Here is a 26,526-nt window from a genome sequence, read left to right on the forward strand (position 1 = left end):
ACATATATCGAATCACGTGATTCATCTAAATCCCGATAAACAGTGATGTACTTTTTTCTGATTGGTTTGTAATAAATCGTTGTCTCTGGTTGCTTTCTTTCCCATGAGGTAACTTTGAGATTAAAAACAAGTTTTTTTTGAGTTCATCAAAAATGTGTTTTCTAGACACGTTTTGCTAAGGTAAAAAAATAAATCAGCGCCAGTTAATTATTTCTAGAACAATAGCCGCACAGTTGATTTAGCCAGGTAAATGGACATAAATATCTGATACCAGAGGACGACTGGGGCATTGTGTCGTTTCCGGTATAGGGTGAACTAACGATATTAAAAGATTAATACTATCACTATGGAAACATTTTGGGGTGAAGTTTGGTTTATTCTATGAAACGTGAATTATTCTACTTGTGTACATGTAACTGTATAGCGTAAAATTACATTCAATATTATGAAAGACAAGAGTACTTCAAAACTTTGTTAAGCATTATTGCTACCGAAAACCTGTGCTGTTTTTTAATTGACCATCTGTTAAATATGATAAAAATAACAAAAATTAATATCTGATTAATAGTTACTCCGTTGGAACTTTTAACAATGATTAAACATTCTAAATCAAATGTAAGTCACGACCTCTAACGTACATATCTAGGTCACAAACCACACTCGCCAACAATGGAACTGTAGAGAATAACATACAATATTTCTAGTCGTGATAACTATAATTGTTATCGTTCCTCAGCTTTACCGATATTTCAATGAAGCAGTAACAGTGAACACCGGAGGAAGCATCACGATATTTTTTTCAAATAGGTCAAAAAGGAGCAGTGCTGATCACGGCAGTACATGTTAGGGTGGAGAGATTAATCTGCCTTCGAATAACGAATCCGGTACCAGCACCTTATTCGTTATTCAAAACATAAAAAAACAGATCGAAAACATAATTTCACAACCTCAAAACAAAACATCGATCAATTGTTTTGAGTTTGAATAACGAATTTAGTGCCAGCACCGTATTCGAGTATCAGGATTTGAATAACGAATCCGGTACCAGCACCTTATTCGTTAATCAATAAAACGCATATAGACATTTTACTGAATAACAAATATTTACAGTTTGCACTGTACTCAATAACCATGCTTTCTAGTATTATCATTACCAGTGTATAATGATAGTACATCACGTGCGGCGATTCTATTTTTACAGGAATAGTCGCTGGCGTAGCAACATAGGGTCATGACCCCACTTTTGGTGGGGACATATGAATGACTCTATTCCGATCAGCTGTTCAATCAAGTTCGTTGACGATGACGGAAGAGAACAAAATATGTGTATTTTAATAAAAACTATGCAACTGTCGCGAGAATGATTAATATTCATTTACGTGAAAAACTGTAAATAGAAGGAATAGATATTTATTTTGTTGAGGTTATGAGGGTATAGTGATAATGGAGCCCGTGTAAAATTTATGTAACCACGGCAGCCGGGGTTACATAAATTTTACACGGGCTCCTTTATCATTATACCCTCATAACCTCAACAAAAATAAAAATATATTTCTTAAATAAGGTATTGGCACCGGATTCGTTATTCAAACTGAACAACGAAATACGATGTAAGGAGGTGTTTTCGGCTTTCAAGTGTTAAAATGATGTCTATTTACGTTTTACTGAATAACGAAAAAGATACTGGCACCGGATTCGTTATTTGAATCCCGAAACCCGAATATGGCGCTAACTTCACGTCGTTAATGTTACCACTAAAAATATCACTGCAAACAAAACTAAACGATAAAAAATAACTTTTTTGTCAATGATTGAGTCATATGATTGTAAACTAGTACATGTATGTATGAATGTTGAGCAAAAATGATCACACGGTGGATATTGCAAATATATCCTCGTTAAAAGTATTGGCTTTTAATCGTTAAATACTTTATGATGATATACAATGTAGTACAAATATGTCATTTTAAAATAGCGTTTCACTTGTAAATAAGGTAAGTAAATGAAGCCAAAGGGACAATATTTCAGCTTTGAAAGAACAAGGAACGTGTGACAACGTGAATAACTAAAACTATTTTGTGATATTTAAAGATATTACTATAATATTTGAAGGTGAAAATTTATTATTTAAAAGTAAAACTATATTATCTGAAGGTGAAACTATACTTTTTGAAAGTGAAACTACAGTGTGTTATATTTGAAAAAGATATGTTCTAGGGAGTATCACAAGTTCTGTTTAAATGACGCTGACACTCGAATCGAATAATTAAGGGTCCAGATTTTAAAGATAAATAGGTTATAAATAATTTCATACCAAATAATTAATGCTGGTATTTGTATGTATATATCTGAATGATGATATCTGAATGCCAATGTTTGCTTTTGTCATGTTTTCCATATTGTCTTGGAATCAATGACCATAGCACATCTATGCATATAATTATTCACTTAACTGTACCGAATGCCTTTAGACCGTGACCATCTAAGGGAGTGTCAGCCGGAAGAAGGAGCGGAACCATGACTCAGTTAGAATACAAAGCTAACCATACGGTAGTTGCTTAGAGGCAATAATATGGATGACTGACAAACCATAAACGAATGATGCCTTCGTTCTTATCCATAAATGAACTTATTCCTTATTCATTATAACAGAATCTTGTAGATATCAATGTTTCCCACAATGTCTTGTTAAATCGTGTATTGGGAATTTCTGCATATGTTATCCAGGTATAAGACGGTGACATAAGTTCAAACAAGTGCATTGCTTATATTGACGAGAATAAGCGGATCTATCCAAATTCTCGATATTTAATACCTCGCAAAATTTATTATAGCCAGTCTTGAGAATGGCATTTTCAAAGGTTAAAAAGACTATTCGCGAAAATTAAACCACGAGAATAAGTTCCACAAGAGGTAAATCGTGAAATGTTACATCAGCGAAAGCTAACAACTATGCAGTAAATCAGCATTTTAAGTCATTTCTTCTGGATTTTTGAGAATATTGAAAGCAGATCCTTTCTGTAACAGCATGATACTTCCTTTTTTCATTCTGACTGTAAAAGAATTACTTCTGCTGCTTGGATGACTGTTTGTGAGGAACTGGACTTTGACTCCTAGACAAGAACCATTAGTCACATCTCCTGCTGCTGAGCAGTCAATATATAGAAAATTATATTATTTGTTTGCCTGTTGTGACTATCTTTTGATGGTTAAACCAAATTGGGATATCTCTGTAGATTTGGGATATACTAAGCAACCACTTGTTGACAATTATCTTCAAGATATGTATGCATTTACTACCGATATTGGTGATTAAACATGACAATATTACGTGTGTTATTATATCACAAGCGTAATAGAACTGATTTAACTAGATTAAGAGTATCAGCATATACACTGCATGTTGATACAGGAAAATACAGAAATTTTGTTAGGAATGGGCTTTTCTTTGTAACTCTGATGATGTTTAAGATGAACACCATTTTATATTTTATGTCCAATTTCTCAATCAAAACACTCTCTTAAACAAAGAAAAAAAATCTAAGCTCCACACATTTGGAAAAAAATCTCTGTGTTAAAGACGCTCCGTCGCCGACAGAACATACATGTAACCGATACTCGTTATTGAAACAATAATTCGTGTCTTATGTATGTCTAAATAACACAAAAACAATACAAAATAGTATATTTTGCCTTTGATGCATGCTCAATCAGTACCTCATAACATATAGGATTTAGTACAATGGGGTTTTTCGGGGTGCAATTCATTATTTTTTAATATCGAAGTAAAATTTGAAGCTCAAACTTTCCAACGGTAGTTATGGGGTAAAGTAAGTAACTTTTGTGACTGAAGAAGACACCAATTCGCAATCTCCTATTTAGATAGAGAAAAAATGGCAATTGCCAGCGGTGTAACATCTTTAAGTATATCAATATGAAAGTTAAATATGTCTATTCTCTAATTATACTATTTATATATATGTGTGTAAGTATAGCCTGCCTACTTTGCACTGCTTTAGTACAACGTCTGCTTTGTATATTAAACAGTATTTGTTTGTAGAGATGGGCTGTAAAGCCTAATGTCAATGAATTATTGATTTTGATTTGATGTGGATTATATAACAATGTAGATTTTATATTATTTTCATGAAGGTAACAAAAGTTATGTTTATTCAAATTAACAGACACTTTTTAAAACTTCAGCAAGACTGCCAATTCAACCGACCTGCTTCCAATGCGAAATATTGCTTAAAATGCTGTGTTGGCATCGTTAGGCTTAAACATGCTATCTTTTTATAAATGTTGTAAGATTAAAGTATACATGGCCAATGTTTTTAAATATGAGCTGTATGTTTTGGGTTTGGTCAGAAAAGAGGTTGTTGTTCGTCACTTTTGTCTTTTTTAACCCTTGCCAGAGTACTACAGTTTATATTTTAGCACACTGGCCACGTTTTCTCTACATTGGTATGTACAGATCCATTCCCGGATAGCGAGTGTTGACATTGTTCTTCAATTGTCTATATGCACTATTTATCCTACATTTACATATTGTTGTCTCCATTAATTAATCGATATACCTGTGTAATTGCCAATTGTTTGGCTTTATAAAGAAGGCTTTATCTTTTCCAAGTCAACGAGCTGGCGGCTGTTATTGCAACATAATAACATCACATCTGTCCTTGACCTTTAAACTTTCGACAACAATAAATACGATGAATACAACGAGACGTACTTTGTCAATGTTTTTGCTTAATCATGATGGGGGATACCGAACAGACACAACACATATGCCAGTATCCGGTCCGTGTCCGGAACATCTATGTATTATTATACACTTTCCGGATAGATTTGTTATCGGGTTATTCCTAACCTCGGGCTATCATATATGGCTATGGGTATTCTTACGACATACAATCAAATCAGGACACTATCTACTTTTATAGAAATCCATATTTTATTAACTTTATAATTTGTGAGTTAACAATGTTTTTTTTTTGTTCATAGTATGTGAAGTCTGGATACGGCTTTCAGCTTGAAATAGTCCGCTCAGGTGAACGCTAACAATGAGAGTTAAAAAGAACGCACTACAGATAAAGAACACCATTTTATTATTACATTTACCTGAATACCAAGGCGCTTGTGACCCCTGTATGAAGCATTTGAATTAAAACTAACATATTTTCCCAACAAATCTGGATATAATTATCAACTGGTGAAATGATTCTAATCGCAAAATGATATTGAAGACCGATTTATTTTCAGTAAAATCAATACGAATGACGCTTCTTTTACAAATTTGAAACCAAAAATAAATAAAAAAACCGAAAATTGTAAAAAGAACCCCCCCCCCCCCCCCAAAAAAAAAAAACCCAACGAATTTGTAGACGTTTATACCACAGGGGGCCAACTCAATGAAAATGGATGTTGTCATACATTTTTTTTGTATTTGGAGGATGGACTGATGAGTATATATGACAGTCATGTGATTTTTTTCAAAAAATACGAGATTTGAAAAATTATTAAAAAATCGGGATATTTACTATAAAACAGAGAAAGGGACGACAGTCGCCATATTGGATTTTTTACCCCCACCTCGATTAAAGTTAATTTTTTCACAATAGTATACCTTTTTTCCTAGAGTCATAATCACGCATCAGTCCTCCGATAATCCATAATCACACACAAACCATGCAAAAGCATATAAACGATGTCTATGTAGTCAAACGCAATATTTTAATCCAAAATTACCGGCGCTTTCTGACTTGTGACATCGAAAGCAACGTCCTAGTGAAGAGCGATTAGAGTGACTTCCCCTGCAATGTCATTCAATGGGTTTAGTCAGAGATATTCCGATACGTTTTAATATTCAAATTTTCCGCGAAAACAAACGTATCGGAATATCTCTGATTAAACCGATTGAATTACACTGCAGGGGAAGTCACTCTAATCGCTCTTCACTAGGACGTTGCTTTCGATGTCACAAGTCAGAAAGCGCCGGTAATTTTGGATTAAAATATTGCGTTTGACTATATAGACATCGTTTATATGCTTTTGCATGGTTTGTGTGTGATTATGGATTATCGAAGGACTGATGCGTGATTATGACTCTAGGAAAAAAGGTATACTATTGTGAAAAAATTAACTTTAATCGAGGTGGGGGTAAAAAATCCAATATGGCGACTGTCGTCCCTTTCTCTGTTTTATAGTAAATATCCCGATTTTTTAATAATTTTTCAAATCTCGTATTTTTTGAAAAAAAATTACATGACTGTCATATATACTCATCAGTCCATCCTCCAAATACAAAAAAAATGTATGACAACATCCATTTTCATTGAGTTGGCCCCCTGTGGTATTTTTTTTATTGTATGTTTTCTCCCTCTGGAGGGCGATTGTATGACAACCTATCTTCGCTTATTGTTGATAATCAAAATGGCATAAATGTAGGCAAAGCAGTACTACATATGTCTTACTTGTAATCACTGAAATAAAAAAAAGAATTAATCAGGAACAAAATTTAGTAGCAATGATATTTTTTTGTTAATTTCTGATTTTGATTTTGAATTTTGTATTTTGGTGAGATGGTTTTAGACTTTACCACAAATTGAACCTTACAAAGTCCCGCAAGATTTCTGTCTGTTCTACGTCTGGTCTCCATTTGCAATCTCATAAACAGAAGAATGGAACCATTCAGGCTGATCGTTTTAATAATTCAAGCGTGTATTTTAACGAGAACGTTCTTAATCTGACATATGTCAAGGTCACCTTATATGTAAGTTAGGTTTAGTGTTCACCAACTGTGACAACTGAACATTAATGAGGTTATAAAGCAATACCATGACCAATACAGAGCAGCGAACGTTACGCTTCACTGACTGTGAAATCTTTTAAAATACAACACTGCATTTTCATTGCCATAGTAATCAAACTAATGTTGTGCTATTGATGAGTGGAAATTTAAATCAACCCTAGGAATAAGCCAAAGGCCAGAACCTATGGAGCGCCATAGCTGTCTTGTATGGTTCAAATATACTATATGAATTTGTGTTTTCATTATATCATATGGTTTTATCATTATATGATTTGATGTTATCAGAATATGAAATCATTTTATCTATATTGATTTTGTTTTTATTTGATTTGATTTGACCAATATATCAGTTGCTTCTTCCACTTTGGTGTTACCATTGTATTGTTTTTATTTGTTGTTATATTATTTTATTTCATTTTTATTTAATTTTATTCCATACGAGACAGCTTTGGCGTTCCATAACATAAGAACCATGTAAGCAAGTAGTGATTGTGTCCCATAAGACTTTAGGAAGTTGATCACAGTAAACAAGTTATTACTATTCATGCTGATCTTATCGCTACCCAAGTCGTGTATCTTTGATGAGTATACGTATTCTAATAGGATCTAGGCCTGTGTTTTATTTCTAATTAAGGTTTGGTGTTCACTCCATGTGGCGACCTAAGCTAATTTCATGGTTAGAAACAAGTTTGATTTTAATGACTGACCTTGTGTGTCTGACGCGTTCAGTTTTGTTGTTTACCTACAGACATAAACAATTTAAATTGTATTTTTGAGTGAAATTGTTGAACCACTGCGTTCCGACAAATCCACAAAGCATACATATTAGTGCAAAATGATAAGAAGAATACTTCCGAGACAAATGGTTAAATCTATGCTCATAGATTTAACAATTAGTCTTGAAAGTATTCTTTATATTCTCAAATGTTTCAATAGTTTTGAAACAGGTATATCGGTATCAACTGAAATGCTTCCTTATATATCATATTCGCCGGATATAATATGCAAGCGTCATATTCATTTAAATTTAAATGATGCTTTTGTAAAGTCTAAACTGGTCAAACAAATGAAAGCAGTCCCTGGTATAGGCTTTGGTTAACGTAATAAATGGCTGTTTGGTACAGAGATGCGATCCAGGTTTGCTTTGCTTTTATCCTGAAACATGTATTTTTTTGCATTTTTGTAATATTTACAAACATCTTGATATTTTACTATCACATGTATGACATAATTTGATCTTGTCGTCGAGGGTATTATGTTCTGTTCAACTGAGTAGTTATTTAAAGGCATACACAATAACATTAGAATAAGACATAGTATACCATGAACATATGGAACTTTTAAAAAATCTAAGACATAATAGATAATTAATGCATGAACATTTCTCCAATGGTATGGTAATAAACAGCGAAGGGAAGTTGTTTGACTTTATGGTCTATTCCTATCTGTACGGTTAATGACGATATTGGTCACGTGATACGACTCGGGAGCTTCCGATCTGTAAGGGTATCTCCGATGTCGGTCACATGATGCAACTAAAATTTCCAATATAACACGAAGGTTTCTAAACATGACGTTGATCCGCTGCCACTTTTAATGCATACTCGGTACTATTTGTTCCATCTATCTGAATAGTCTGTCTTTTTATATGCATCCTATTCACGCATTGTATGTTTCACAACAGTTTGTAAGAATGAAATTACACGAAATACAATAACTTTTAGCCGATTCGATGTGTTATAATATGATGCTTATATATCGATTGATCTTTTGTCAAATCAGCAATTATATGTATGCATACACGAATCAATATTAAAATCAAATCAAAGTTGACATTTTTATTACATTTTTCGCAATGAAATATAAGGTTTTATGTAAAAATATAAGTGACATATCACTTTTGATATTTTAACTCGCTTTTGATCAATCGGAATGCAGCATTAACAGTGAAAGTGAAAATATAAATTTAATTGTTACGTCATTAGTTTATGCACAAAAATGACGTCACATTTTTGTGTGTAGAAATATAACGTTCTGTTCACAAAAATATGAAGTAATAATCGCAAGGGCAACGAGGAATACTTTTGGCGGAACAAGTAGTGGTGGTCTTTTCTGTAAATTGAAGCGAGAAAACAAATGTAATAAATATAATACTCCTTGTTTCTTGATAAATACAAGTAATATTTCATTTCGGGAGGTGGAAACTTTGATATTTTTCACTCGTGAAAATATCAAAGTTTCCACCTCACTCGATAAAATATAACTGGTATTCATCAAGAAACAAGGAATATCCTCCATGTATTACATTTTAGTGAAATATAAGGTTACTTAAAAGCGATATACTTCACTCCAGTGAAAATATAATTTTTTATTTTCACTCGCCGGTGACCAATCGGAATGCATTATTGACAGTGAAAACATCGTTTGATTGTTACAGTATTAGTTTGTGCACAGCCATACCGTCATATTTCTGTTATTTTTTTGTGTAGAAATATGACATTATGCTCACAGAAATACGACGTAACAATCGCAAGGGCAAATAACTTTGTACAATACAATGGCGTAACAATTTTGACAGAACTAGTAGTGATGGTCTTCTTTATTAATACCAGTGATATTTCATATCATCAGGTGGAAAGTTTCAAGTTGAAAGTAAGCACAGAGAAAAACCATATTTTTGGGAGTGCGGCTGGGAACAAAATCTTGAAGAATCAAGAGGAGTCATAGTAATCCAATAATACTTATACTACATCCCTATCATATTTCGATTTTCGACACCAAGGGCACCCTCGGAACTGCATCAAACCGGAACCTGCATGCAGTGTTAGCTGATTACGTCGGTAACCGATGATGCCTAAGGAAGACAACCAAGTTTACATGTACAATGCAAAGCAATATCGATTTAAAAAAAAAAAAGCAATATCGATTTAAAAAAAAATCAAAATCTCGCGTGATTACAAACAAGTTAAACAATGAAAAATTTCAAAATGAAAACATAAGTGAAAGAGTAACATTCCAATTTATTCTTACCTGAATCTAACATTTACATTTTCCCCTGAATCTTAATCTAAAAGCCGTTTTATGTGAGCGGTTGCTTTGGAATTTTCCGCCTTGCAAAGTAGACTGGTTCCCTTCCCTTAGTTCTCTACTCTCCGCCAGGCTGCGCTCCGCTCACTAGTGAAGCGTACGCAAGGGAGGTAACTGAGGCGGGAACCAGTCTACTTGCAAAGGAGAATGACGTTGAGGTATATTTTGTAGCCGCAGTCACGTATTTTTGCAGAAAGTGAAAGTAGAAGTATCCTGTGTTCAGTATTGTTTTTCTTATTATAAACTCAATGCCAGTAATTCAGCAAAGCTATGATTCTAATAATGTATAAATATTTGAATGGTTTCAAGCAGTAGAGTTAGTCAGTGCACACAATAAGCAATAAAAACAAAACACATGTCAACATCGATAAGATTGATGGGTCAGGGGAGATTACTCTTTCGCCGTTGGAAATCCTTTATTGACCAGGATTTCTTTTTATTAGCACAGTTAAAAGAACTGCTGCGCTCTCAGATAGGCTATGCCTAAAATTATATTAGGAATAGCTTAGCACACAAATTTACAAATTTGAAAGCATGTGTATGTGGATTGGGGTTTTTCATTTTTGAATGATTTGGTCGTTAGGGGTCTGTTAATAATCATTTAAAGTTCCTAAATTATGCGTTAAATGTCCTTATTGAATCTTTTGAGGACAGACATACTATGTATTATGGCCAAAATACGTCATTGTGCTACAAGTATATATGAGAGAGTGCCACGACATGTTTTATGCATACAAATCCAGTAGCAATTTTGTGTCGTCCTATTTAAGTTTTGAAACAATAATTCTGATTGGTTTATCACATTTGCATCATTACCAAGGAAAACACAAAATGGCTACTGCCTACTGGACTGGAAAATCGGCGATTAGTACGCATAAAAATTGCCGAGGCCGCCGACAGGGGAACCTTTTGCATTAAAAAAAGGGCATGTTGTTGTTTCATTAGAAGACCCGATGGAAGCGTGCGGCATGATTTTCTTGTCGTGTTTGTATCTAAATCTCCTCCTATTAGAGTCAAAGTGCTAGTGTGCTGACCTCAATAAGTTGTCCGACTAAATATAACCCGAGATTCTTTAAGTTTCACGACTTTTTCGCCTACAAACACTGAAAATTGGTGGCATATTATAGTCTATTTTAAACATTGGTTAATTCTGTTCAACCTTGATTAAAACATCCCATTATAATCGCTGCTATATGAAGATCACTTCACACAAAATACGTCTGATTTCAGCTCTGAGCGAGGGATTTACCTCTCTCATATAGTATGTATTACAACATGTCATTTGTTTTGAACGAGTCAGGGTACCGATGACTGCGCTCATAAATACTACCATGTATTTTCGGAGGGAAGCCTAGTGGAGAATAAAAAAAAAACTACAGCAGACATTCCAGTCTAGGGAACCCTCTAGGTCTAGTCGTGATGACACGACGCTATCCCACTTGACCTTACCGCCAAGGACACCAAACACGACATCTCTATAAGCTATATGATTCTTGCAAAGCACGATTAAACTGTATGTAGATAAAGTCATAAACTTTAAAGATGCTCCACCGCTGACAAGTGGTATTTTTTCACTATCAAAAACAGGAGGAGACGATTTAGTATTTTTCTTCAGTTACAAAAGTTACTTACTTTACACCATTACCACCGTTAAAAAGTTTGAGCTTCTTATTTTGATTCAAGTTAAAAATATGAAAAATAAATTCAGTGGCACTATATTCTATATGGAATGAAGTACTAATTGCGCATGCACTAAAGGCGAAATAAATTATTTTGTATTATTTTTTGTGTTAATTAGGCATATATATACACAAATATTCACATTTTGCCACTGCGACTCCCATTATTCTAATGATAATCGTGATCTGCATTATGAGCGAATAAATGCAGCCTAGACTTGGTGTAGTAATATCTACATAAATGGATGTGAGTCTTGTTTACTGACACCATGTTATTCTGCGCGGGAAAATCCCCCCCTCATCCTAGCTTTAGTGACGGATGAGGAGGATTCTTTGAGATCAGCCGGAGGCTGAGGGGGTTGAGATAGCATTTCCGCTCCTGCGCACTAACCTTGCCTCGTTTTAAAGAGAAACTATTTATATGTAAATGAGCCAGTCTACCTGCATGCGGATCTCCTGAAAACCCCATACTTGAAAGCTAGACTATGAACGCTACTGGGTGGGGTAACAGGGAGGGACCAAACTCAACCCCCTCAGCCTCCGGCTGATCTCAAAGAATCCTCCTCATCCGTCACTAAAGCTAGGATGAGGGGGGGGGGGGATTCTTTTCCGATAGCCTCCGGCTTTCGGGGGTTGAGATAGCAAGTTGAAAGAGTGTGAATATGTCTAAAAGAAAAACCAAACACCATACTGTCAACCATAATAATGTATATTTCAACAAACAATGGTAATGGGAAAACTCCCAAGATATGGTCAATAACTAGGTCAACATTATACCATCAGTGCAAGACCTTCTCAAGTAACCTGTCCGCGCGAGAGCACTGCGTCCGCAAACTGACTGTCGGCAACCACCACGTCCCTTCGATAGAAGGTGGCGAAAGTACATGAATTTGTCCAATTAGCTGCCTGAAAAATGTCATGAAGTGGCACGCCAGCATGGAAAGCGGCCGAAGTAGATGCACTCCTAGTGGAGTGAGCTCGGAAAGCGGAGCTAACACCTGCACTGGATAACACTGTACGAATCCACCGCGCTAGAGTAGCGGTACTAACCGCCCTAAAGGTAACATATGACATCAAAAGTTGTCGCGTCTTCCTGAGACCACTAGTAACAGCTATATAATGCACCAACGTACGGTACACACAAAGTTCTGCGTCAACAAATTTCTTAACACAAACACTGGGCTGAGTCCTTCCTGGACCCGATGTTTTTAACAGAGTCACAATATGAAAAATACAACCATCCGTAATGTCCTGCATATGATCCAGACTTAATGAAACCAAGGTCTGAGCACGTTGGGCTGTAGTAAGTGCCAGAAGCATAACCAACCGAAAGGTTAAGTCCTTCAGAGAAAGTGCTTCTAAAGGGTAAAGAGTTCTAATATATGCTAAAACAACACTTACATCCCAGGTAACCCGATATTTAGGCTTCGGAGGATTGACGTTATATAAGCCCTTCATAATCCTGGTAATAATAATACTATCAAAAACACGTCCAGAAATCAATTGTAATGTCTGAAACAGCATTGAACGATGTGTGTTCAAAACACTATAAGACTTCCCTTCTGTGTGTAAGCTGATGAGATAATCAGCTATGTCCTTCTCAGTCGGCAGCTCACAATTAACTTGTTGTCGATTACACCAAAGTGTCCACTTCCTCCACGCCAAGCTGTAAGCCTTGTTAGTTCCTGACCTCCACGACCCTGCGACCAGGTCCTGAGCTGCCCTTGATAGGCCTTTATGCTTGAGGGATTGGCTGATACGAGACAGGCGGTCAGATGAAGCTTTCTGTAAAGTGGATGAGGACGACCATCATGAGGACATGTAACCACCTCAGACTGCACTGGTAGCCGGACCGGCGACCTAATTAACATATCAAGCAGATTAGGGAACCATGTTTGAGCAGTCCAATGTGGGACAATAATTATAGCCTGTTCAACCCTGTCGGACCATAATTTCTGAAGAATTCTCCCAATCAAACAGAATGGAGGGAAAATATAGGGCCTAAATGAAGTCCATGATATTGAAAAAGCATCTACATATTCTGACCCTGGGTCAACAGTCCAGGATACATAACGACCAAGCTTACAATTGACCCGTGATGCAAAAAGATCAATGTCAGGTACAAAATATTGTTGACAGACCCTACCAAAAATGGCCGAACTCAGACTCCATTCTGTTTGGCTTGGAGATTCTCGAGATAAGTAATCAGCCTGAACGTTAGCCACCCCAGGGATATGTGCTGCAGATAAATAAATGTCTCTGTTCCAGCACCACAACCAGATCTCTCGAGAAAGGTAAAACAATGCACTCTGTCTGCCCCCCAAGTTATTGATGTAGGATATAGCAGATGTGTTGTCACTCTTAATAGCGACATGTACCTGTCTTAAATCTCGACAGAAGGTTTGAAGAGCTAATTGAATGGCCTTAAGCTCCAAAAAATTAATATGTCTACGGGCCTCAGCAGCCTTCCAGCCACCTGAAATCGTTTTCGTACCATGCTGATTGGTACATTCACAAACCGCACCCCAACCATCAAGAGATGCATCCGTAGTCAAGAACACAGTAGGCTTAACTGGGCGTATGGGCTTACCATTCATAGTTTTCAAATTCTCCTGCCACCACCTAACTTCTAAAATACTCTCCTCTGAGAGTGTGACGGGAGAATCATAATCATCCCCCGAATCATTGAGGGCTGAAACCTTATCAGATTCAAGAGATCTGTAGTAAAATGGGCCCAATAAAACTGCCCTGAATGCTGAAGTCAGACTGCCAATAAGTGAAGCCAATTGCCTAACCAGTGGGCTATCCGCAGATACAATATTTTGGCATTTATTCAAAATTTTCACCACCTTATCTTCAGGCAGAAAGACCTTAAATTGTACAGAGTCTAAAATATAGCCCAAATGACAGATCACCTGGACTGGATTCAGAACAGATTTTTCAGTATTCACCTGAAAACCTACAGACTCTAACGTAGATGTTAAGCTTAGAGTATCACGAGAGCACTTTTCTTTTTCTTGTGCTCTAGTAAGAGAGTCATCTATATAATAAAAGGTGTTAACTCCCCTGCTTCGCAAAGAGCTGTATACAGGCTTCAGAACCTTTGTGAACACTCGAGGGGCACTGGCGAGTCCAAATGGCAGGGAACAAAAACGATAAAGTTGGCCCCTCCAAAGAAATTTCAAAAATTTTCTATCTCCAGGAGAAATAGCAAGACTGAAATAAGCATCTTTTAGATCAACTGAGGTAAAAAAGTCGCCCTGCTGGATAGCTTCTAAAATAGTCTCCAGTGTTTCCTGTTTAAAGTGTTGATAAAGGACTGACTCATTGAGATAACGCAAGTTAATGACGGGGCGATATTTTCCGGTTTTTCTTTTGCACAATGAAAATATTTGAAATGAACTCGCCCCACTCGTGTTCACAAAGCTCAATAGCACCTTTACTAAGCATGGCAGTCACCTCATTGTCAATGATAAGCTTCTCCTCATCAGAGAACTCTATGGGTTTAGGAACAGTAGACTGAATTGGAATCTCTGTAAATTCAATATGATAACCCTGAACTGTATCAAGGACCCACTGGTCAGATGTTAACTTCTGCCAAACTGACAGACAACGAGATATTTTGCCGGAAGGAAGATTTTTACTCACCTCTACTGGGTGGAAGCCTTGGCCTTGTCCTGACTCTGGTTGGGGAATGATTGTCGGCGACCTCTCCTGTATCGCCCTCTCTGGCCCCTTCTGTTGTAATATCCCCGGCCGGACCACTGTTGACCCCGACCGGACCACTGTCCGTTTTTTGATGCCGAATTGCGTCTGTACGTGGCCTTGTGTACCTCATCCAGGTCTTTAATACGTTTGGCTACATTGTCACCAAATAGTTCTGCCCCTATCGGCGTTTCAGAGTTACACAAGCTCTGTAAATGAGAGTGTTTAATGCCACTACGCAACATGAACCGTCTCTTGACTGACATTTCATAATGTAAATTGCAGAGGAGACTCACCGCATTGTTCAGCAGAACCTGTATTTCCTTCATATCCAGATCCTTGAGTCTTAACTTCTCAATCATGAACATAATTGGCGTTAAAGAGTGGGCCAGTAATTCCTGCAGATCCTGCATTAATCTGTCTCGTCCGTGGAACTGGGGTGAGACCATACCCCAAACTTCACTATTAGTTCTAGGCGGAAGCAAGCACTCGAGATTTTTAGGAATCTTGTACAGCTGTTTCAGCTCTGAAACATCAGCATTCGTACGAACTGCCGTAGTAATGTCCTCAGCAATTTTTGGCTTTGACTGACACACCGCAGGCCCGAGTTTTTTCTTATCAAAAATGTCCGCCAATTGGAAGGTAAAATTCTCCTCAGGACAGTCCGCTGCCTCAGCGACTGACCCACACTCAGAATCAAAAAACGAAAAGTTCGCTGAACGAACATTCTGACGTGCCGGAGCGTCAATCTCATGCTCCGAATTATCACTCTCCAAAACGAAAGCGGAAGTAGCATTACATGCGTTTCCGGACGACTGCGCCTGCGCAAAGTCCCGCTGACCAATCGCAGCCGTAAGACTATTAATAGCAGTTAATACAGCTGACATATCGCTGTTCTCCACATTTTCAGCCTTTTTTGAACCCGTTTTACGCTCAGCGAGCTTCGGGATTTTGTAAACGGATGAAAGTCTCCCGGTAGAGCCCTTCCATTTTTGAGTCTTGCTACCTGCAGTCTTATTTCGAGTATTTTGAGCCGGCGGCTCGGTATCGTCCACCACATTGACGTTAGCAAAGACATGGGCACCCGCGGAGCTCTGTGGTGAAATATCCTCATCGAGGACATGGATATTATTGTCAGAAATTGACAATGAGTCGTCGTGGTCGGAGTCCATGACTAAAAGACCACAAGCAAAAAGGACGACAAACACACCTGAAACAAACAAACACATCTTCAAATGAAGAATATCATTTATGCTCTGTCGGCAGTGGAGCATCTTTAAACAAAAGTGATATTATGACCTTATTTTTGGTAGTGGCGGATCCAGAGGGTTTTTCTGTGCTTCAGGAAACAGGAATTCCACGAAAGTGGATGTGTCGCCTGCACAGCAGTTTAAAACATCACAAAATAGTGTCACAGGGTGAATGACAATGAGGAGACGACACCGAAATTCTGTTACTGAATCTTTTATTCACTATCATATGGCACTGTTTTTCCTGGTCTAATATCAAGGAAATATTCATGATACGTAAGTCCAAGAATATACATTGCACACAAAAGTTCTCAAGTACAGTATAAATAAAATTAATCATCCAATATGGTAACGAGGCGTTGTCCACATTAACTACAGTATTTTACATGTGACGGTCACTACTGTGATCCGAAATCTGACATAATTTTCTAAAACATTCTAACTTATTCAAACTTACTCTAACTTATTAACTAAATGACAACGTACAGCATAAAACTATTTCCATTGGTCAAAAAGGTAATTAAGTGGGAGTGGTTAACCCTGTACCGTTTACCCCTAGAGCTGGACAAGTTACTGACAAGTCTAAACAATTAATCCGTCTGGCAACTGTAACTCGTATTCGGAAACCATAATTCTATATGTTTCGAGTATTTTAAACTCCCGTAACTCTTGTAAATATTGACGGATTTTGATCATTATTAAACTCATCATAGATCACATTAATATAAAGCAATATACCAAATTTGGTTGAAATCGGACAATAAATACTTAAATTATCGCACGGAAACCTTTTCCCAGACGCCGACGCCGTCGACACCGCAGACATATAGTGATACCTAAATAAGTGTCGCCCTTGCGTTGCAGGTGACCCAAAAGCCCTTTATTTTTCAAAATTATGTATTTTCACCATTCCCCTCAATTGTTACACCGATCGAAACCCGTAGTAATAATTTGGACCCCTATTTAGATTGTTTTTCTGGATCTATTATTTCTATTGTTTAAAGCCGCATAATCTGTATCTCGAATGTCCGTAAAATCAACAAAAGAAATTTAGGTACAGATGATATAAAAAGTAATTAACTTTCCCTAATTACACTTAAAAAAATCCCGAATAAAATGACAAATTCGATATCTACAATGTTTGAATAGCTGACTTTACAGGCCAAAAAAAGACGTCGTCAGTCGAAAGTATGTCGTAAGTTGTGAGGCTTTGATAGGTGATCTCTCTGAACACAATTCAAAACAGTCACGGACAACAAAGTGTGTGTGTACTGGCCTGGTTAATGCGTGGGATGACCTTGACTGACCAGTGATGATGCATAGGTGACCCTTAAAATGCTGACCACAGGCCCCAATGTTTGTAAACAAACCTTCAGTGTTTATCTATCTACATATGTCCACATACAACTCGTAAACTAACTAACCCAGAACACAGTACTCTGTGAATATATCACAATAAAAAGGCGCTTATTTATCATTTGTATTACTACAGGCTGAGACCAATATCATGCAGGATGGGTGAAACATGGGTCATTGTATATCTGCTTGGTATAACATAACACATCCAAATTTAGTGACATGCATGAATACATTTGAACGACCTAGCTGATAGGGAGACGGGAAAATGCACGTCTTACCACACCTAAAATCACAAATACATGTAATAATAGAGTAGCTATTTGACCCTACAGTTACGTTCGACACTCACATCCCCTCGCATACCCTTAGTAAGTTCAATGGGTTTACAGTACATTTTTTTGCTTGTACAAGAATTACATTTCTCTCATACTACACATGTAATACTAGTATACTACATGTAGCTGGTCCAGGGCAATACACTCATGTCGCCTGAAGCTGTAGTGCATGATAACACATGCAATAACGTCACAGCGTCAACAAAATTTTAACATTTTTTAGAAAGTAGGCTAGTAATATAATAGATACAAACAACGGGGTTTGCGTTGAAAATATCACGCATATTTGCATGTACGGAGAATTGACTTGCAGTCGCGATTTTTCGAATTTATTTGAAAATGGCGGAAAATTATGGCAGTAAAATTGCAATAAAATGTTTAATAACATTTTGTTATCTCGTCTAGAATATCCCTATCCTTCAAATCCACACGAAAGAGTCTTTTAATATGTACAACTTACTTCGGATATTTGTTAATAGCTAAACTAAATTGTTAATAGCATTGATGAAAAAAAAAATCATGGTGGCACACAAATAGCCGTTAACCAAGAATTTTTAAGTATACGTCCTTGCCGGTAACATATCATATGTTATTGAAAATGATCACATATATACATATGTATGCACAGACAAGGGCATCCTGCACAAAACATGGGTCGGACTTCCGGGAATTATATTATTCAAATCTAACGAATAAGTTTATTCGTTTTATATGTATCCTTTTCAACAGCTACAGTGTACATTTTGTACGCTGACATCCCATCAAAGTTATCTCTATATATTCTCTCTGACAACCTTGCATCAAACACCTATCAAGTTTGTGTATGTGTGTGTGTGTGTGTGTTTGTGAATCTTATCGAGGTCAGCGATCTTAACTGACCCATATACATTGTATATACTGACCACTACATGTAACGTGTAAACAAACCACAAGACTGAGTCAATACACATGTACTGTAGACATGGTATTCTTTTACACACGTGATAAGGATGTATGTGTATTTTACACTGCACTGGAAAAGCACTACAAAATTATATACACAAACATACGGTCGATATATATAGATAGATATATATTATATAAGAAAGATCTTGGAAGTATTAATATTGTTAATGACTGGAAACATTGCGAATTGTATAATATCATAAGTTATCATGAATCCCTGATGGATCGTAATTCAGAAAAAAAAATTATATGACTTAACTGTATAGCTATAAGAGTCATATATTGCGCTAAATGACTTAACTGACCAGATATACAGCTATTTCGCCTTTCACAGACTCGAGCTGACCACTGTACATGTGGCCGTGAGCCTTTTGTGTCCGCTATGAGAACCCCCATCACAATGAACCGTATCAATGTATCTGGGCCCTTTGTCAACAACTGGTTATAGCGTCAATAGTAGAGAAGCGAATCACGTAGTATCCGAAAACAAGGTCAAGGCCTCAGTGAATGTCCAGCGATACACAGTTAAAGTGGTGACCACACGCTTACCTGTCAGAACGTACACGGACAGTCATCATGTTGGACTTACTACTAACCATGGATCCCTTGACCGTTGGTCTTGGAGTACTAGGACTTCTACTCCTGTTGAAGCTGATATGCACCCCCAGGAACTCCCCTCCTGGTCCTATCGGATACCCAGTGATAGGCAACTTCGGGATGTTTACGATCGCAAACAGAACAGCAACATTCAAGAAACTACGACGTAAATATGGAGACGTGTTTAGTTTGCGACTTGGTAGTTGTAACATGGTGGTGATCAACGGATATGATACTCTGAGAGAGGCTTTCATCAAACACGGAGACACTTTATCGGAAAGGCCAAATGATATCGTATTTAATCTTCTTTCAAGCAATGGAAAAGGTACGTACACATCTTTTCCTCGGTATTTTTTATTTGAAATAAAATGTAAATGTGTTTATTTTGAACCTTTTATGTCTGTTCTATCTCGACTATCAATGCATGACTGCACGCTGTGTTGACATAATCTGGTCGGTGATGGTGGTTTCATATCTATAAACTGCGAAGTAGAATTTGATGTATACCACAATAACCCAGGATACTCTGGCCCTAACACCAGCCTTAAGATGGCAGATAAATATCTGGTGTACATGTAGATCATAATGAATATGTCAAGGTGTGGTGTCAGGGTCAGAGTATCTCGGGCTAGTGTACCAATAGTTAAAATACAGGGCAAAAACTTTTGCTTTTTGTACAATGAAGTTTGTCTTTTTTTTTTTGCATTTTCACCCAAAATATGCAAAATCTAAAACCCTGTTTCAATATTTCAAAGTTGTATTTACGTCTCTAGCTGAAACTTAAACGTGTATCACTCTGAGATATGTAATTATGCATGATCAGTAACACTGTTAAGTCTGTATAAGCATGGTACACTAGTTTCTTTGAAATTAAGGTTTAAAAATTTCAAATACACGTACATTGTCATCGCATTACATTGGGTCGAATATATTCAAAAGAAATAAGATTTAAAACATCGAACAACAACAGAGGTTTTGTTGTACAACCTTTATTTCTGACTGTCCCATGGTAGACTCATAATAGCTAAATAATAACACTATCTTGACCTTTCAAATTAATTTCCATATGACGAAAACCAACTGGGGTCACATATACTTTTTTATTTCTGTTTTAACGAGTATCAAAGTCGTTATTATGAGGAAAAAGTTGTAATTACGAAAATAAAGTCGTTATAACGAGTTTTATTTTTTTTCTCGTAATAACGTCTTTTAAACTCGTAATGGCGACACATTAAAATCATTTGCGAATGTAAATATGACCCCAATCGGCTTTCGTACCATATTTGTTTTTTATCTGTGATGTTTGCCTTCACAGGTATAGTGGCTAGCACGGGAGAGTTCTGGAAAAGCACGCGCACATTTTCCCTGGGAGTACTGAGAGAATTCGGCTTTGGTAAGAGGTCACTCGAGTCGAAAGTACAAGAAGAAATAGCAATATTCTTAGATATTTTAGCTGACAAAAACGGAGAAGCTTTCTACCTCGGAGCCATCGCACAGACAAGTATATCCAACATCATATGTAGTATTGCGTTTGGACAGCGATATGACCATGATGAGGAGGAGTTCAAGAATCTACTTCACATGTTAGACCAGGCATTCGTCCTCACCTCTAAGGCCAATATTGCAAATTTCTTCCCCTTTCTCAGGTACGTGTTTTTTATGGTGGAAAGATTTAGGCAATTGCACTGACAAGAGTTCACAGAACTAAAGGTTATTGAGAGAATTCGGGAAAGTTGGAAGGTCGATATCGAAAATCAATTTTCATTTATTTATGTGCTTCGCAGAATTAAGTCAGTCTATTGTTAAGTGCTTCTGAAAATACACTTTGGTTCTCTTGACGCCACTGATATTCCTTTTAGAAAGAACAGTTTAATAACTATATCTGACAAGGACGTTTATGGCGGATATCATTTATGAAACACAAGATAGTTTTATCACACCAGATACATCAAGGGATATTTTGGTGTGATTCATCAAGAGTGTATTTATAAATATATTATCGTTGATAATAATGGTAATTATTTTTTACAATCTGGAATAAAATATGGATTATAAAATTATCGCAAAAAGAGAAATTGACATATATGTCGTCATGTGTTCAACATAACATGAACACATATTTGAAAACTATTACCAGGTTTATTTTGCACCATTACTATTTTCAACAGATATCTACCCGGGGATTTAACGCATCTGAAAGCAACACTCGAAAACATGGGGGAAATTCAGTCTTACCTACAGAACCAGATTGATCAACATAGAGCGACGTTTGACGAAGAAAATGTCAGAGACTTTATCGACGCTTTTCTAAAAGAGGAAATAGTACAGGGGAAGTCCGATGTTTTATGTGGTATGTTTGTGTTATCGATGGTCATAGAAAACGAAGTCGAAGGGTCGTTCAAATAACTGTGATTGTTCTTATGCAAATTAAGCATTACGCAATCAAATTGAAAATTGCTAGCGCCCTAAAAACAACACAATGCATTTATGGTAACGGTGGCAGTATGATATGAAGGTATTAAGGTAAATACACCTTCTTATCACACTGTCACAGGGGACACAAATTGTGTATTATACCGAAAATTTGAGATTTGCTACTCGGGGGTAAATGTTACTTAAGTAGCTATGAGTGAAATTGACGTTTTACGTCCGTCCGTCCGTCGTTGTTGTACAATTTGAAGGGGAGATGAAAGATGAGTGGTCCCCATTTGGACAGGTGCCCCAAGGTAATACGATGTTTTATTTCTCTCAAAGGGCAAAATATAGGGATCACGAAATGCTGTAAAACCCCGACAAGTCTTGAGTTTTACAACATTTTGTGACTCTCGGGTGGAAGATCCACATCCTTCATATCCACACATGAAAGAATACTTTTCTATCATACCCAGACGTTTTTGTTTGCAATTTTACAACTATGATTATCCAGCCATTTTGAATTACCGCGACTGCAAGTCATTTCTCCATACATGGAAATGGCGTGGGTTTTTTCAGCGCAACTCTCGTTGTTTATGTCTTTTAAAGTAAACAAAGTCTAGTTTCTAAAAAAAATGCAATTGTACCGTAAAAATAGTAATTTTATTGACTCTGCGACGTCATGAGGCTGTATTGCGACATACAATAACAACACTTTTGAAATCAGAAGTTACTGATGTCTACCATGGATTTATCACGGTAAGACTTATTTTATTATAAACTTTTCTTTCAGATGAGAATCTCAAGATAATACTGACCAACTTATATATAGCCGGGACTGAGACAACTGCCACTACAATTAAATGGGCTATTCTGCTTCTCATCCACAACCCGCACGTACAAACCAAACTTAGGAAAGAGATTGAAGACGTTGTTGGATTTGGTCGCCTTCCGTCAATGAACGATAAACCGGAAATGGTTTATACCGAGGCTTGTATTCATGAGCTACTGCGCATGGGCAACATCGCTCCAGTTTCGCTCCTTCATGGAGTTAAACATGACACGAAGTTAAATGGGCATACTCTACATAAAGGGGATTTCCTTATTCCTAATCTTGACTCTGTCATGTTCGACGAATCCCTATTTGAAGATCCACAAACATTTAACCCAGAAAGATTTATCGGAGATGACGGAAAGTTGAATGGAAAAGAACGCAATGTTCTTGCCTTCTCATTAGGTAAGTTTGGCCTGGTGATCTTCAAAACTTTCTTTTGATAAATCAAACCACCAAGTTGTCTACGCGGAAAAATAGAGATCGCAGCTCGAATGGGCCAAAGCCCCGTTCGTGAAACGATCGAACTGATAAATAGAGATAAAATACTAAACTTTAGTAAAAGATAAATCTTCAAAAGGAATTGTTAACATAATCAAGCATTTAAATTCTGTTCCAAATCTTAACATCAAAGCCGTTTATGTGATCCTGCCGTTTTGGAATGTTTCATCTGGTGACGGATAATGATGGTGATATATATTATAGCATCAGTTCGAACTGCACTCTCTATTACATTATTGGTATTCGTAAGTCAGCACTCCAAATAGATGTAAGGGTATAAGAACATTGATGGAGTTATTTCTCATTTTAACTGAAATGAAATTAAAATGTAACATCAAAGGTAGAATACAGACATGAAAGTCACATGCTATCACATCATTATCTATTTACCAGGAAGAAGAGTATGTTTTGGTGAAAGTCTGGCAAGGATGGAAATTTTCCTGTTCCTGACGTCTCTTGTTCAACGATTCAAGCTCCTTCCTGAGGACGAAGAGAACCTCCCAACGCTTGAACCAGTAGTGACGTTAACAAATGCGCCACATGAATACAAGTTCAAGGCCGTCAAACTGAAATAATGTCTGTCAATCAACAACATTTTCGGACATGAAAGAAAAGGATATAAAGATTATGTATATAAACACTGACGTCATTGACGTACCATTGATTTGAATATTAATATGTGTCACCTATATATATGCATGTACACGTATTAGATTTCCTTATGATATACTAAGAAAGAACAGAATCTCGTAATAAACAATATACATGCTGCAACGCATTTTCTCCAGATCTAGCATGTTCAAAATCTCTTGACTGGTTATCTCTCAATGGTTTTGGCTTTTTTCATACCCCTGGTCACAGTCATGTTATTATAGTTAATATCGACATGATTTTCAATACCATGAAGTAGGTTGAATACTAGGTAGATGTAGATCGACAATCTATTAATGATGAGACCATGATTGACATAATTCAGCTTTGCCTAGCAATATAGGCCATTGGTCATTTAAGGATCTGTCTATTTTTGCCAGTGCCATGCAGGTGGTGTGTTGGAATCTTGCTGTCCGTATTACTTGATCATAAAAATATGACTAATTTGTGATCTCTTTTTTTATTATATATTTTTTTTCTATTCTGCCTAATATATAACATGCAGGGAGGTCTGGCCTTGCCTTTCAGTATACCGTAAAACCATTTCAGCGCATAAAACCATTATATATGTGTTCTGTTTCTGGTTTTTTAAAGAATATATTGGTCTTTGTTAGTTAATCAAAGATCAAAATACATATAGGAGATGATTATCAAGTGTAATACGTTAACCTCCATATACTTTACCATAAACTATGTAAAGTGAAATAATGTAAAGTGAAATATAATTGACTATAAATGATGTAAAGTAGAGATAATGTACCATAATGTAAAAGGTGGAAAATAATTTAACATAAATAACGTGAAATGGAATATAATTTACAAAAAATCATGTAACGTGGAATAATTTACCAAAGTAAGGTAACGTGGAATATAATTTAACATAAATGATGTAAAGTAGATATAATTTGCAATAAAATGTAAACTGGAATATAATTTACCATGGATTATGTTAAGAGGAATATGTTATTTACCGTAAATGATGTGAAGTGGAATATGACTGATCATAAATAATGTCACGTGGAATATGATTTACCAAAAATAATGTCACGTGGAATATAATTTAACATAAATGATGTAAAGTAGATAAAATATGCCATAAATAATGTAATGTGAAATATAATTTACCATAAATCATGTAAAGTAGAATACAATTTACCATTAATGATGTAGATATGATTTACCAGAAATAATGTAAAGTAGAAAGTATGGATTCATTTTTAGTTAACCGGTATAAGTTAAGGTTAATTAACAGTATAATGGTTGTGTAAATATTATATAACCCTAGATAATGTTTGATATATAACTATTTAATTATACAGGGTATGGTCTGTACAGAGGCATGCAACTGTCAGCTGTTCACAAATGATCTATTTCTGTTGTATTATGAAATAGCACTGCCGCAGTTATGCATATGATTATATATAGCTTTATATTGTCAGATGTATGTATGTAAGATTTTTGTAGGAACAATGGATAAAGACATAGTGAATATTGTATACCTTGTATTGGCCCGTATGTCACATGTACATTCGTGATGCACCGTAATGCAGAATAAACGTATATATACATGTATTCATACTTTTTGACGTATCGGCAACTGTCGATCAACCAACATGTGACTGCATACTTTCAACCTTTCATCAATGCTAACACAGTTGGTTGAGTCCACACATATTTCACTTATATGGGAAATTAGGATTTTATGACCATGAAAGAGGTTTGATATGTGCGCATTCGACAGTAGTAGCAAATTCTCTAAAAAAGGGAGATCATTATTAACTTACCTTGTTGTAGTGATTAGACAAAAAATATATGTCTGTTTAGAATTACCCGACCGACCCTAATTTTTACCCCGACCCGAATTTTGTTCCCCTCTTTTCTACGAAAAAAAAAGAGATTAAAAGTCGGGATTTCGATCTCAGACTCCGGTTTGGCCATCAATTTAGAGTGAAAGGCACTAAGATATCCCGACCTACCGACCCTATTTTATGTCAATGTAACCCTAAACAGACATATATTTTTGGTCATAGGTCAGTCAGTGTATGATGTGTATATATAGTATCTCAAAAATAGAAAAGGACCAACTAACCAATTTTGACATTTAAGTTATGTCATAGGAATGTCATGTTTATTAAATGAACACTTCTGAAAGTTTCTTTAATCGTTGTTTTATTTCATTATGCTTTCTAAATTCAAAATACAAATTGACATTATTTTTTATACTTTACATAATTACACAATAAGAATACTGTAATACGTCAAAAATTCCTTTACCTTTTTCACATGCTAACTGTCTTATTATTTCTTACTGTACATATTCCAAAAAATCTTGGTGCAATATGAATTCCTCAAATCCAAATTA

The 26,526-nt window shown here is 36.3% G+C and overlaps 2 protein-coding genes across 3 annotated transcripts; one reads left to right on the top strand and one right to left on the bottom strand.

The window, feature by feature from the left end:
• Nucleotides 1-12,268: 12,268 nt before the first annotated feature.
• Nucleotides 12,269-19,896, bottom strand: LOC138327596 (uncharacterized). Of its 2 annotated transcripts, none has more exons than XM_069273806.1 (3): nucleotides 19,768-19,896; nucleotides 15,226-16,492; nucleotides 12,269-13,362 (listed from the first exon to the last, which is right to left on the bottom strand). In XM_069273806.1, exon 2 carries the CDS (start codon nucleotides 16,452-16,454, stop codon nucleotides 15,228-15,230), a length of 1,227 nt encoding a protein of 408 aa, XP_069129907.1. In that variant the 5' UTR covers nucleotides 16,455-16,492; nucleotides 19,768-19,896; the 3' UTR covers nucleotides 12,269-13,362; nucleotides 15,226-15,227. The 2 variants fall into 2 exon arrangements, with proteins under 2 accessions (XP_069129907.1, XP_069129906.1); XM_069273805.1 differs by having other exon boundaries at nucleotides 12,269-13,437.
• Nucleotides 19,375-26,320, top strand: LOC138327594 (cytochrome P450 2B4-like). The gene is made up of 5 exons (XM_069273803.1): nucleotides 19,375-20,093; nucleotides 21,084-21,414; nucleotides 21,937-22,118; nucleotides 22,974-23,417; nucleotides 23,907-26,320. The coding sequence occupies exons 1-5, from the start codon at nucleotides 19,748-19,750 to the stop codon at nucleotides 24,086-24,088; spliced, it is 1,485 nt and encodes a 494-aa protein (XP_069129904.1). The 5' UTR covers nucleotides 19,375-19,747; the 3' UTR covers nucleotides 24,089-26,320.
• Nucleotides 26,321-26,526: the final 206 nt, after the last annotated feature.

The sequence above is a fragment of the Argopecten irradians genome, chromosome 7, assembly GCF_041381155.1.
Source record: "Argopecten irradians isolate NY chromosome 7, Ai_NY, whole genome shotgun sequence".
Classification (NCBI taxonomy): domain Eukaryota; kingdom Metazoa; phylum Mollusca; class Bivalvia; order Pectinida; family Pectinidae; genus Argopecten; species Argopecten irradians.

Excerpts from the sequence above, each read along its gene's own strand:
- LOC138327596 (XM_069273806.1), bottom strand. The coding sequence starts at position 16,454 with ATGGACTCCGACCACGACGACTCATTGTCAATTTCTGACAATAATATC.
- LOC138327594 (XM_069273803.1), top strand. The coding sequence starts at position 19,748 with ATGTTGGACTTACTACTAACCATGGATCCCTTGACCGTTGGTCTTGGA. Across the intron at positions 21,415-21,936 it reads AATTTCTTCCCCTTTCTCAG|ATATCTACCCGGGGATTTAA; the intron begins GTACGTGTTTTT and ends TATTTTCAACAG. Across the intron at positions 22,119-22,973 it reads GAAGTCCGATGTTTTATGTG|ATGAGAATCTCAAGATAATA; the intron begins GTATGTTTGTGT and ends CTTTTCTTTCAG.